Source organism: Lissotriton vulgaris, chromosome 5 (genome assembly GCF_964263255.1).
Source record: "Lissotriton vulgaris chromosome 5, aLisVul1.2, whole genome shotgun sequence".
In the NCBI taxonomy this organism is placed as follows: Eukaryota; Metazoa; Chordata; class Amphibia; order Caudata; family Salamandridae; genus Lissotriton; species Lissotriton vulgaris.
In genome coordinates this window covers 233,381,781-233,396,318 of record NC_141693.1, presented here as the reverse complement: position 1 = coordinate 233,396,318, position 14,538 = coordinate 233,381,781, and the positions used below count along the sequence as shown (strand labels likewise).

The following is a 14,538-nucleotide window of genomic DNA, read 5'->3' as shown; positions in this document are numbered from 1 at the left end:
TTAGCTTTTTGTGATTCCCAGGATTAAGTTGTCAAGAAAAGGAGGTCGTTCCTTTTCTCTGCTGGGGCCCACTATGTGGAATTCCTTACCTGCTGCAATGAGGAGGGAGAAGCTGCTTCCCAACTTCCGTAAACAATTAAAAACTTGTTTTTTTAATCAACACTGCTAATGTTAGATCTTTGCTGAGCTTCTGTTGGCTTGCGCTGGGAGACCCTTGTTGGGTAGCTGTGCGCATTATAAAATAAATTAACGTAACATAACAGGAGGAGGCAATAAGAAGGAAAGAAAAACAATTGGAAGGAGCAGCAATTACGCCAGTCACTTAATTGACGGCAGGTGACACAGCAAGATATTAAGCCATCTGCATCAGAAGGAGCATATGGCAGGAAGCATAGCAAAAAGATTGGTATGTTAGCATTCATGAGAATGGGTGACGCATGGAAAGGAGATGGGAGAGAGAGTTTGATTAAATTATGGGTTACAGATGTTAACAACCCAGCGCTAGGCTACTATCCACTATATCAGCAAAGCAATAAACAGATATATTGCAAGGGAACGTATATACAGAGCCTCTTGTTTTTTTAAAGAAGATTTTAAAAGAAAATTGTCAATAAAAGAAAAAGCAAAAAATGTGAAGGTGTGTGACTTAATTAAAATGTAGCTACTAGATAATGGCTCCCCACTGATCTGCATGTATGAGCAGAGACAGAGGGCAAGATTTCGACACAGGTGCCGTGAATGTCACATTTCCCAAAAATGGAGAGCATACTGAGATGTACAGACGGCAGCATGAAGGGCAAAGGGGCCGGAAAGTGGCACGTGCAGTGGACAGGTACATGGCAGTCAAATTCTTACGGTACCCAGACAGATAGTCAGCAGAAGGTGTTGACTTTTATACAAGAGACATTTTGTGAAGAGCAACAGCGTCTGCCTTTTCCAGAATAGGATAGGGAAGGGGCAAAAAGAGTTCTGGAATGCATCCAACACAGGTCACAGACCTACCTTCATGAGTCCCCAATGCAAGACATTGTGAGCCCATCAGAAGAACCTTTGTCATCATACTCTATATTAACATTCTTGACACAAGACGCTTTATTACGAGCAATAGATGCATTAATTTCACACCTGCGGCTGCCAGCAAGTTAGAATGGGACACTCCTCAGTAAAACATATCCCCTCTAGTGACCAGCTGAAATCTTCATTATCCTCACTGCTTTTCAATGTCTGCACGAGACCCCTGGAACACCTAATTGTGCAGTACGTAGTGCAATTCCAAACGCATGAGGACTAAACTACAAATCAGAAAACACAAATTATCAAAGCAACATCAAGGGGTGTCTCCCAAACAACTTGTGGATAAGTGGGAGCTGCTTAGGCCTCAACAGGTCCCAAGTAACCGATCATGACCAGCTTCAGCTTAACCCGAACCTGTGATGGCCTTAGGAGCTCGGACACACTGCAGTTCCCATTCTAGGATAATGATACACAGACACCTGATTGGACACGACTTTTCTTGTTAAACATTTCAATGGTCATATAAGTCACCAAACTGCAACTCATGATGCTTATAAAGGTTCTCCTTTACTGCAAGAAAAGCAAGTTAAAAGGGATTTTCATTCCATCAAAACTAGACTACTGCAATGTAGTCAATGCCGGAGCTCACAAAAAATTAGACTCCAACTCTAGAGAACCCAAAAGCAGGTGATCAGATTTGCCTCAATTGGATAAAATCTGCTCAAATCACACAGACTTCTAAAGGGCACCAAAATGAGGTTTAAAAAAAATACATCTGCACTTCACTCCAACCATACTATCTATCCCATTAGGAAGCTTAAATCTGGTAGCAATCCTCATGCTTCAAAATGAAGAAAGATGGAGGGAAAGGCATTTGAGTGCAAAAATCAAACTGCTGGCCTATTCAAGGAAGCCTTGCCTTAGCTGTCTAGAAACTCTGTAATGACCTTTGCCCCTCCAGGATTGCCAGAAACCTGGAACATCAATACGTCAAAGAAACGTCAAGTCCCAACCACCCCTCAAAGAAGGTGGTTGAACCTCACAAACTTACAGTCTCAGTGCTGCCAACTGTCCTGCGTGTGCTGCACAAGAACACGTAAATGGCACATGACCAGCCACCATGGCAAGGATGCCCAAAACTCCTTTTAATAAACCTGGCAGTTCATCTTTGCTACAGCTGAAGTGGCAATTTATTCTGGCATCAAAGTGCTGGTTAAGAATGTTAAACCATAGGGAAAAAGTGTATATAAAAAAGGTAGAAGCACAGTGCAATTGTATCTTGCAGGTTGTACATGTCATACAGTGGAAATTTAAAAAAATGTGCAGGTTAGATGTAAATCTCAAACAGTTCAAAACAATTGTCATAGGCTCTTCACTCCGAGGCAGGGTGCGTGGCCAACAATGTGCTGAAAATGTCCCTTTAAAATGCGTGAAAATGTATAGGAAATAACTGCAAATCTGGGCCATAGGGCCCCTCTTGTCATCTTGTTCCCGAGCACGCCCAGAAGTCCATGCACGCTGCTTGGTCTCCAGCCTTGCCTTGGTGTTTGCTCTCACCGGTTATGAACCTGAGTTTACTCCAACCACCCCCGCTGGAAGGGGGTGCTGCTTTCTTCACACCTGTGCGTTACAAACTTAGGTGACAGCAAGGAGAACAACAAAAGAGGCCGTTTGACCACAGAAACACCCTGAACACAAATGAAACGGCGAGTGTTTCACCGTGAAGTGAATATAAACATGTGGACATGGAGGCAGAGTGAGAAAAGACATCAGAAATGGGAAAGGAGGAAAACAGACTCCTAAAACACAGTAACAACAATTTAAAAACACATACACGCGCATACCACACTGGTGGCACTTTAAAACAAACAAAACACATCGTACAATCGAACTGTAAAAAAGTTGTCAATAGACAAATGTACATACATCAAGTTGCAACAAAAACGTTCGTTCATAAATAATCTCGGCGCTAGCCTGCTGCAAGAACAAAACACTCCCAAAAACAAGTCCAGCCACGGAGCCGGAAACGAACGATTCAGAGTTCCACGTGAAATAAACACTCAGCAAAAAGACGACGCATCGTTTCCAGCCACGTGAGATCCCTTCATGCGCGCGGCATCCACGGTCACCCTGCGTGTGGCGCGGTAATTGCTGTATTCTGAGTCTTCACGGTTGGTATTCGTTTATTAATTCTGGATTTTAAAATTAATTCTGGATTTTAAAAATACACATCCCACATGACATTTGGTGAGCAATGAGAATTCAGAGACTGGCCATAGCTCACGCTGTGCAGCCTGTCACCTCACTAAGTATCCTACAGGGAGCACTCCAATTTCAGTGACGGGCCCTAACTCAGTGCCTCGAAGCCTATCGTTTCACCAAGCATCCTCCAGCGAACACCGGTATTTCAAGGACTGACCCTAGTCCACGCTGTGCTCTCCCCTCTATGAGGTGCACCATCTCTTAAATACACGTATCTGGCTGGAGCCACACCGACAGCACACGTTACATAACTTACATTTGGCTAATAGTAAGGCTTGGATTGCTTTCAATCAACCAGAATGAGATTTTTTATTCCAAATTCAAATCTCTCGATGTTGGAATGGACACGGGCTGGCGCAGGCGTGCCACGAGACGGTGTCAGTCAGATTGCAGCACACCTCCTAGGCTGAAGACTCCTAATCACGTCAGCATTCCATAAGAGTGTGACGTGCTCAAGTCTAATACATTCGCAGATTATTGGGTGCGTCCTCCACTGATGGACAGGAAACATTTATCGCATCTTACAGAGCTACTCACAACCTGCTAACAGATCAAACATCTAGTCTGACAAGACCAACAAGGCAGACACGAAATATGAATCAAGTCAACTCCGAAAAACAACCCATCATAAGTGTATGCAAGGAGCTGTGTACACAAGAAAATATTTACAGGAGTCCAGGCGTGCAAAAAAGAATCATTGTGCACTGGTAACGGTACAACAGAAGCGTCCAAAGTGGGCCACGGTCGGCTGGACTCACGCCAGACTTTCAGGATAACTACCAAAGACGTAAATGATGACCATTAATAGTTAGTGCATGTGCAGTTATGTTCATTTTACGTGCTGAAAATCTGGCATGGACGTAGCTTTCCTGGACCTAAATCGGTCACCCCACTTTGTAAGAAATCATAACCAGGTAACTGTTGATAAGAGATCATGTTCACAGGGATCATCGTATAAACAAGGGATTGTACATATTAAAACCCTCCACAAGTATACAGCATGTACAGTGCATAAATCTATTGGTATCCAGATGCTTCAGGTGGCACAGTGCGAAGTAACACAGCTTTGATATCAATAGCCAAAAGAAATAACAAAAGACAGTTGTTTCCTTTGCCGAAATTAGGTTTACATTGAAGGCTTTGAGGAAAACACCGAGACAAGCATTAGACGTCAGCTAAACATTTTTTTCATTCAGGCAGAGTCAGGAAGACCCTCTTTCTGTGGGAATTTGAAATCTTTCGTTTGTCTAATGTGCAACAATTCTGGATGCACGTTGGGCTCTGCTGGCATACATGAAGACTGTGTCAACAAGAAGCCATTTAATTGTTCTTGGCCAGCCTGGAAACCGCAACAGGTTTCTATGAATTACTTGGCTCAGAAGAGCATGCCCCAATGTTTTATTAGCGGGGGCATCCCTGAAATAAACAAAAACCTATCTTCGAGAACTCATGTAATCGTTCTTGGCTACGCCGGGAGCCCAGAACGGGTTTCTATGAATAACTTGGCTCACAAGACGATGCCACCATTTGTGATCAGCAGCAGCCAACCTCCACATTGGGCGAAGCCCAACCTTGCCTGGCAGCCTAGGCGGAAGCCTTCTGGGATTAAACCCATGTGGTTTGCATTGTTAAACATTGCAGGGCGGGTATCACTGTTCGAGTGTGCCACTCCTGGCATGCTGCTTCTGTGTACTTATTGATTTGCACATGGGTGTTCCAAGCAAGCAGACACTGATACAGATCAGGCTCAGAAGTGTGCTGACCTCCGTCCCCTTGCATTCTTTTCACTGGGTACCAAATTCTTCAGAAGCAACCTTGTCCCTGGGCAACCTAACCTCACTCTCCAAACAGGAAAATCTTCCAGTTTGAGCACGAATTTCTGAAATTCCCAGCAAGAGTAACATGCCACAAATTACTCAGATAAAGGCTTGGAATTATGTTTAGCGAAAGTTCACATTAACCTTTTTAAACGTAAAGTTTGTGATTGGTCCAATCTTATATGAACTCGATCTAAATTAAAATAAATAAATACATGAACGGGATTTTAACACCCGCCATGAAGGGGATTCATGTTAAATTGACGAGGCCATGTGGGCACAGACTGGAACATAGTAATGCGGACACCATGTTTGCCAAGCTCATCACCCCAACAGTATTTATAGGCAGAATGTGGCACACACAGGCCCGATCGAGAAGGCCTTCCATTAGTTACTTTATTGGTAAGCACCAAAACCGACTACGAAAGGGTCTTTATATAACTTAGCTGCTTGGTGAACATGATTTTTATGGAGGCACTGTGAAAAGTGCTTGTTGAGCAGTAAACAACAATCCTATTTTTAAAGGATCAAAGCCATCGCTCACCCTTGGGTGACCCCTCCTTGCACCAGCATGGCTAGTGCGAGCCACTACCTCCAAGGAGGAGAGCCCTTAAGGGGTTTTCGTTAGACAGATCAGGCCAGGGTCTCGGACAGATCAGGCCGAAACCCTGGCCAGATCTGTCATGAGCGTGGGAGCATATGTTGGATTCTCCATATATCCTTTAATCTTTCAGTAAGGTATCCCCACTTACCTAATCTTCAGCAAGATGTGCTTTTGCGATTTAGATCCACAGATAAAAGGCATTTTCTATGTGCCAGGCTAAGGGCTAATGGAAAGTAAACTCAGAACGATACCCTTACTGTAAAATGTTACCATATCGCACCCCTAGCCAAGATATTCCTACTTCTGGGAAGCTAGAGATTGCTCTAGGGTTTTCAGCTATTTAAATTCACGGTACGTAAATGAATCTTATGTGGACATCCTGAAAATATCGTACAAACCATGGCCCTGACTGACCAACACAAGGCACCCTAATAGGCAGTCTAAAAGGACACCCAGACATAAACGTGCACACTCCACATGCCTATCAAGTGCACTGACAAAGTAGAGGCAATTCTATACAATTCAAAATATTACTATTCCACCTTACCCCCCCCCCTTATTCTCGAAATCCAATTAATAAAAGACCCAGAGCCTGTAATCACTGGCATCACATGGGGGTTAAAGCCACCACAGAACACATTCAAACAACCACAGTCTTTGCTGAGGAAAACCCCCTTAATACAAATAAAGCTACTTCCACCATATCTTGCTGTGGCTGCTAAGCTGTTTGAGATCTTTGGTGATCAGGCACTGGGTTTGATATGCCTTATAGGAAGATCCTGAAAAACACACAATAAAGCAAACTCTTAACATGTTTTGTGCATGGATGCCGGTATATTTTCGAATTTAGTAAATGTCATATTTTAGCATACTGTAGGTTACTGGTATAGCCTCTTGATGGGGAGCTCCATCAGAGAATCACCCTGGGCCGGAAGGGGCATAGTGAACGAACCCCTTCTTTCAAAGAACAGCACTCGGGCTCACAGGCAGGCCTTGTATAAATCTTTCACAGCACTTGGCAGAAGGTCAGGCTAAAATGGAAATGTCTCAGGAATTATTTAAAGCTGCACGCCGGCCAGGTGCACCGGCAATGCAAGGCACTCGAAATAGCATCAATCGCAGCCCCAGATTACAGCATCAGGAGTTAAACTGTGTCCTGTCTTACACAATGTGTGCAACTCCACATCAAGGCAATGAGCCCATAATCCGCTGCAGCCCTGCATGAACACCGGCGCTGGCTCTCTCGAAACCCTGAGCTCCGCACGCAGTACAAGGGGCGCGTGCACCGGGGAAGACAAACGTGTAAATACAAATGCAAAACAGATCTAAACAAAGACAAAACAAAACACGATACTTGAAAGGTTAAGAAAAGTCATAACACACCTAATGGGCATACAGCTGATTAGAAAGTGTGCGTTACTGAGGACCACCGCCTTCAGTAAATGTGGCAGATAATGGAGACCTTGGTGTTTGTCTAGCCTGCAACATGGTCCCTGCTGTGATCAACTGCAATACTGTACCCCGATTGGGCTATTCCAACCAAGTGGCTACGACCACTGGATGCACCTACCACCACTTTAACTACTGAAATAGAGTCATTTATACTCAAAGAACCACTGCAACTTATGATGTGATAGCTTAATTAATCCAATGTGGACATCTGAAATGCACCTGTAAACAGCCATTTTTCAAGTGTGCACGACACAAACAATATAAGTACAAGCCTACCTGAAAACGAACATATCGCAGACTGTACGGTAAGAGAACGTATGTTCTGTACACAGGACCGTCTATCCAGGGGTCTCCAAACCGGTCCTGGAGGGCCGGATCCATGCCAGATTTTTAAAATTACTACATGTATCTCAATGGGGATATCCAAAAAATCTGGCATGGATCCGGCCCTCCAGGACCGGTTTGGAGACCCTGCTATACGTTCTAGAGGGTGTTCTCAATCTCGCATGCATTACCTTTTTTCTGGTTGATACATTCTTGGCCAGACAGGATTTCTTCAGAGACATGTAACCGCCAATCACTTCGATCTCGTCGACAGTGGGGTATCGTTTTTTTAACACCATGCCCAGTTCAGAGTACGGTGCATCAGAACCACCACTGGGTTTGCTTCTTGAGCCACCATCATCCTCTTCTTCTTCCTCCTGCTCCCTGCCAAGCCCACTTAGGGTCTCGTACTGGGAAATCACTGGCTTTCGCTTGGGCACTATGGTAAACGTATTACCTCCTTTGAAATGCATTTCAGATGGTCCACTGTGTGGTCGGTAGGAAGGGAGAAAAGTGTCAGACTTGGAATCTGATTTGGCCTCTCGGTCCTCTAAGCTAACAATGTCATCGATATACGTGACAGGAAGCTCAGCTTTGCTGAACTCCTCACCATGGATGCTGGTTACAGGAACCATGAAATCCTCCTCTGGCTCGTCATCCTGAAGGCTACTGAAATATTCAACCTCTTCAGGCTGAAACGCAGATGAGCGGCTCTCTGTGGGGGATGTTATTAAGCCACTTGACCAGTCAAAATCGGAGAGAGAGGGGAGTACAAGGGGGGTGTCTTCTACTGAAGACTTTCCATTCGAGAGTGGTACTCCAGCATCATCAAAAATGCGCTTCTTTGTCAAAATAACTGGAACATCAAACTCATCTTCACCACAATGGCTGCCGTTCTCCAGAGGCGGAAATATTAACTCAGTTTGGTGACTGGCAAAGTTGGAAGCACCGTCAGTTTGCTTTGGCTTTTCAGAAGACTTTTTCTCTTTCGTGTGCTCCTGAGCAGACAGGGACGTCTCAGACCTCTTCTTCGGAATGAAGACAAATGAGTTTTTTGACTGCATCCTAATGTTTGCCAGCGCTTTTGCTTGGATGTCGCCATCTGGAATGCTGTCAAGATCTGGCTTAGGGGCTGGTTTAATTTCAAAAGTGCTGTTGGAGCTCGTGGAAGAAGATACCCTGTGCTGTTGATTTGGAGTGGCACTGGCTGAAGGCTCTTCGTTGTGGGTGAATGCAGCCGTTCCCGACGTTATGGCACTTGGTTTGGAAGAAAATTTGGATCTTATCAGATCAATTTCAGACTTTGGCCTCCATGTCTTGGCTCCCGTGGACAGCTCATGTGTGTTAGAAGTGGGCGGTGGTGGAGCATGCCTAAGACCCCCTGAAGTCCTCCCCAAACTAACATGCTCCTTTTTAGTCTTGGATAGAAGGTCGTGAACATTGACAGGCTCCTTGTGTATAGCCTCGAGCTCAGAACGTGATGCATGTCCATTTGTAAGGGCCGAGTCCATTTTGGGGGCACGCTCATCACTTTTGGGAATGCTGGCTTGTGCATTGAATGTTGTTCGTGGATTGACTGTGAATGTGTTGTTCCCTGTCTTTTGGGAAAAATCCTTCAGCTTGGAATGTGGCTGGGGTTGGTTGACAAGCATTGTGTAGTTCTGCAATCTCTCCTTGAATGATGGGATGCTGGGGGACACCGCAACGTCCTGGGCTGGCTCCAACACATCTGGGGACCAGGCCTCAAACGGAGATGATGGGGAGTAAGAGGTGACAGAGCCCGGAGAAGACAAGGGGCTGGATGGGGTTAGGACGGGTGACAGGCCTGGGCTGTGATCTAAGATTGAAGTGGACATGGACCGTGCCGGAACGTGTCTGGAACTGTAGCCCTGGGAGTGCTCGTCAAAGCGTTGGAAATCCTCACCAAAGCGAAAGGCACCCTCAGCAGTCTCGCTCTCCCTCTTGCCAGGGGACTTTGGCAGGGCTTCTCGGAGCTTGGGGTAGTGGTCTCCATCCAGAAGGCTGTCCGTGCTGCGGGAGCGCTGGGGCTTGGGCTTGCCCTGGTTGAACCGAGCTCGCAGCCTGCTGACACGGCCGGGGGGCTCGTCGAGGGGCTCGGATGCAAGCAGGTCCTCATGGCTGCGGCTCAGGGGCTCATAAATGACCACCTCGGAGGCGCGGATCTCGGTCACCTTGCTGCCCCGCCGGGCCAGCAGTTCTTCCAGGGGGTTGGGGGTTGCACGGCCGCCTCCGAAGTAGTCGCTGTCGGACTCGATGATGAGGATGTTCTCGGCGCGGATGGTGCGGATGCCTGGCACATGGCTGTACAGGTCCAGCAGCTGCTGGATGGGGGTGGCGGGTCCAGCGGTGGGGGAGCCCAGGTGGGGTTGCTGCTGCCTCCGGCGCCTCTCGTGTTCCAGCCGGATGAAGGGGTTCTGGCGAAGGGGGCCAATGCTTTCCTGCAGCACACCCGGCTCTTCATCCGCCGTCGGGCTCCGGGGAGGGTTCCGGGACGGCGATCTGCTGCGGCCGCCCTGGTACCCACGGCCGGGGGATGTCTCTCGGACAGTGCCGGTCAGCTTAGCCCGCTTCCGCTCCAGGATGGTGCGCTTCCAAGCTGGCATGGCCCGACCTCCGGCCGGCTCTTGGCTCAGCGCCGCAGACATGGTGCCGCTACACAGACTGAGGAAGCGGCGAACCCGGCTGCGAACGCCGCCCGCTGTCACTGAGGCTGGTCGGGGACGGGGTGCTCACCTGTGCGGGACGCGCCCCTCGACGCGACGTCACACTGACCACGCCCATATGGGTCTTCCCAACCAGCGGCTAGACTAGAGCATATGAACTTCCATTCTTTCTCCGCCCACTTTGCCTCCATCATACCAGAATGGGCCCGCCCACCGTGGTAGTTTGATCCTGTCCACTTTGATGCGACCCCGCCCATCAAGCGTGTCTGTTGGGACAAACCACGCCTACTGACTGATAAACAGTGAACACTTCAGTGCTAACCCGCCCATACCCAGCTCTGTCATGATATGACCCCGCCCAATGATAAATATGGTCGCCATGTTTGAGCGGAAGTCTGTATATAGAAGTGTATTATGAGCAGGTCAGAAAGATGGACAAACGGGCCGCTTTTAAGTTAATAAATTAAAGTATATCGCCGTCAATATACGAGTGACTATAGCATCTCGTATTTCAATTTTTTTTAAAGCTATTGAAATTGGTTCAAACAGCACTAAGGAACACTCAATTTGCAATGTGGTACTTATAGTTCTCTTATTTATTTATTTAGTTATACATTTTTTTATAGCGCGAACTTTATCCGAAGTTGTAAGAATCTTTACCAAAGTACCAGTTACATTACATAAGTACTTCAGAGTACATGTATAACATAACAGATACAAACAGATAAACTCTAAACTCACATAAGAATGGTAGCAAGTGCAAAAATCTGCAACAGATATTAGTGGTCAGAGTTAAAAATATACAAGTTGCTAATTCACTCAAGATTACATTTAAAGATGCGTTAGGGTTGGACAATTATATATTACATATTTGTTGGTCATAAACGTCTTGCAGTTCAGCCAGGCTTTCAGGGTGCTGTTGCACTCACAGGCGATGATCTTGGGCCTGGAGGGTTCCCCGAGCCGATGATGGCCATAGGGGTAGAAGGCTGGGTGGGGCAGCATGCTGAATCCAGAGTTGATCTTGAATTTGTGCTGGGCTCCCGCTGTGGGAAGGGAGAGGACGACAAGGGCAGGCGGATCCGTGCCATAATGTTAGGTCTCCCACCTGGCTCCAGCACCCATAGCGAGGCCCTGGCAGGTCCAGAGCACCAACAGCGTATTCAGGCCTCAGGTCATACATCCGGGCCTGGCAGGCTTGCTCTGCCAAATGTCCTGACAGCAGGTGATCTGCCCAATAAGGACTTTGGTGTTCCCTGACTGGAGCCGTCACTTCTGTCTAATCAATTAAACTCAGTAGCAGGTGATAAATGCTGCAGCGCAAGGTTGCTTACTCTTTATACATCACAAATATGTCACTAATACTTAATATTATACACAACATGAACTTGCATCAAGCACATGGTGTGGTTTAATGATTAATGTAAGTGTTGCACTTCACATCATTATTAAAGAGTGTATTCACTGTAGAATTAGAGAATACCCATATGGCGTGTTTTACCATAACTGACTGATATAATATTTGAAGTCTTGTTGAAATGTGTAATGTCGTGTTGTACCCAGCAATGATGACGCTGCAATCAGGTATAGTTAACAGTCTTTATTTGAACACGTCTACCTCTGAAGAGCGCCGCGCCTCAACTGATCTAACGGTCTTCCGCGCCAACCTGCTACGCAGCCGCGTAGCCCTGCGCGGGCGCGGCACGCCACGTGGCTTACGTGACGTGCGTACACTAGTGCGCGCTACTACATATCTCATATCTCCCCCTTTTTCCCAACATGGAGATAGTCCCTCATTGTCCACTGTTCAACTCATAGTCTTTGTATCTTGCAGGTTTAACCACCACCCTTCCGCTTCGGGTCAGTCTTACCGGGGTGCTGGTGTTCTCACATTCGTTGCTTCCTTCTGACTCTTGCGCGGCCGCGCCTGCTTCTCCTTCTCTGCTACTTCCTCGGGCCATCCACTCCAACTCGTGCTCTCTTGTCTCTAGATCGTGTGCGTCTACTCCTTCCTCCTCAAGCACTCCTTCCGGAGCCTCCTGCTCTGCCAACTCTGTTCCTTCATCCTCCCAGTCCGTGGTTCTCTGATTCCAGTTCAAAACCTTGTTACATCTTGCCATGCGGTCTTGTGACCAGACGTTGCCATCATTCATGAAGGGCCGCTCTGCCTCTTACTTCTCTCACTTGCATAGGCTTGCTGTATTTACTCGCTCCCTTCCTCTGCACATTAGCCAACCTCACTCGCACCCACTCTCCTTTCTCTAATCCAGTGTCTCGTACATTCCGTCTGCGATCATAGTGTTCAGTGTAAGTTGCTTGGGCTTTCTCAAGATTTGCTCGCACCACGCGGTCGACCATTCACTGGTGATTGTCTTTTCTTTCCACACTCGATTGTCCTGTGTGAAGGGTTCTCTGCCTCGGAGTATTTGGAACGGGCTGTATCCTGTACTGGTAGGTGTTAACCTGTACGCCCAGATCATGTGCCAAATCTCCGCCTCCCAGTCTTTGTCATCGGCTATGGCAGCTTGGATTGACCCCATCACCACTCTGTTAAAGCGTTCCACCAAACCGTTGCCGGCTGGGTGGTAAATAGCCGTGTGCCTGGCACCTATGCCATTCCTTTCCATGAATCTGTTCCACTTCTCAGATTTAAACTGGGGCCCATTGTCACTAAGTACCACCTTGGGGATGCCTTCTCTCACAAGCGTGTCTGCTAGGAACTTGATAATTGCATCTGTGTCCATGGTCTCTCTTATCATAATCTCAGGCCATTTCGAATACCTGTCCACCATGACACACACGTACTTTTGTACTCCTTGTATGTCCAGCACCGGGCCCAGTATGTCCACGCTCAGTTCTTCCCAAGGGTTCTTTGGTATTTCAAACTTCCCCATCTCAGGTCGGAGAAGTTTCAAGGTTTTATCTGCTCCTTGACACCTGGTGCAGTTCCTGACATGCCTTTCTGCTTTCAAGTCCATTCCCGGCCACCAGTAATTTTGCCTGGTCCTCAGCCTCAACTTGCAGATCCCAAGGTGTCCCTCGTGAAGTGTGTCCAGTAACCGGTCTATGAGGTCGGCGGGTGGTATCACTCTCTCCCCCCTGTGCACAAATGTTCCTTCGTCTCCTATCGATAGTTCCTCCCTAACTTCATAGTAGGGTCTGAGTTCCCTCACCAGCGCTCTCTTCTCAGGCAAGCCTTGTGTCACAAACTGCTTCACTTCCAGCAGCACCGCGTCCTCGTCGTATGCCTTTCTCCATTCTGTGAGGCTGATAGAATTTTCTTGGTCCTCGGTGAGTGCCACCCATTCCTCTGATCCTGCCGTATCTCCATCACTGGATTCCATCGCAGCAGCTCTGCTTAGGTAGTCTACTACACGATTCCGGTTCCCGGGTACATGTTCCACGTCGTACCGGAACTCTAGTAGTTTCAATGACATTTTTGATATTCTTGGTGTGGCTTCAGCGTGCCCAATTGACGTCAGCACCTTGAGCAGAGGTTTATGGTCTGTTCTCAATAGGAACCGTATGCCCCACAGAAATTGCCGGAACCTCGCGGTGGCCCACACTACTGCCAGCATCTCTTTCTCTATTACGCTGTATCGTTTCTCTGTGTCCGACAGCGTGCGCGAGGCAACGCTTATAGTTTCCATCTGTCCTTGCCCTCTGTCCTGCATCAGGACTGCTCCCAAGCCTTTATCACTGGCATCCGTAGTTAGGACCGTTCTGCCTTGGGGGTCATACCCTTGAAGGGGAACGGCTTCTGTGATCGCTTTCTTGATGTCATCGAACTCCCTTTGTGTCTCTGCTGACCACCGGAACTCAGTGTTTTCCTTCGTGAGTTGCCTCATGTGATGGGTTCTGGAGGCGAAGTGTTGCATGAATTTTCCATAGTACTTGGCCATGCCGAGAAATGATCTTATTTCCTCCTTGCTGATTGGAGGAGGTGCTTCGCGGATCGCCTTGACATTTTCCGTCTTGGGGGTCACTCCATCCAAGCCTATTTCATGTCCCAGATATGTCACTGACGACATTCCGATGCGGCACTTTGACCATTCCGCGGTGAGACCCTTTCCTTCCAAAATCCGCAGCACGTTCCCTAGTTTTGCATCATGATCCAGCTTGTCTCGGCCCATTATCAAGATGTCGTTTTGAAAGTACTGGACGTCCGTGCTCTTATGGAATAGCTGGTGCATCAGTTTTTTGGAACACTGCCGCTGCAGACGCCAGACCGAATGGCATGCGGAGAAACTGGTAACACCCGAACGGGGTGATAAAGGACGTGAGCCGGCGGCTTTCTGGATGCAGAGCTATTTGGTGGTAGGCGGAAGTCAGGTCGATGGTGGAATACCATTTGATGCCTCGGGTGTTGGCCAGCATCTCT

The 14,538-nt window shown here is 47.5% G+C and overlaps 1 protein-coding gene across 2 annotated transcripts in view; it reads right to left on the bottom strand.

Annotated features, from left to right (window-relative positions):
• The window catches only part of TPRN (taperin), a 177,600-nt gene extending 167,377 nt beyond the window's left edge, over window positions 1-10,223 (bottom strand). The window contains exon 1 of one of the 2 annotated variants that reach the window (XM_086921243.1): window positions 7,665-10,223. In XM_086921243.1, the coding sequence (XP_086777369.1) occupies window positions 7,665-10,139 (2,475 nt within the window). In that variant the 5' untranslated portion in view covers window positions 10,140-10,223. The remainder of the gene's footprint in view (window positions 1-7,664) is intronic. The other variant, XM_086921242.1, reaches the window with a different exon arrangement.
• Between the last annotated feature and the right edge of the window lie 4,315 nt (window positions 10,224-14,538).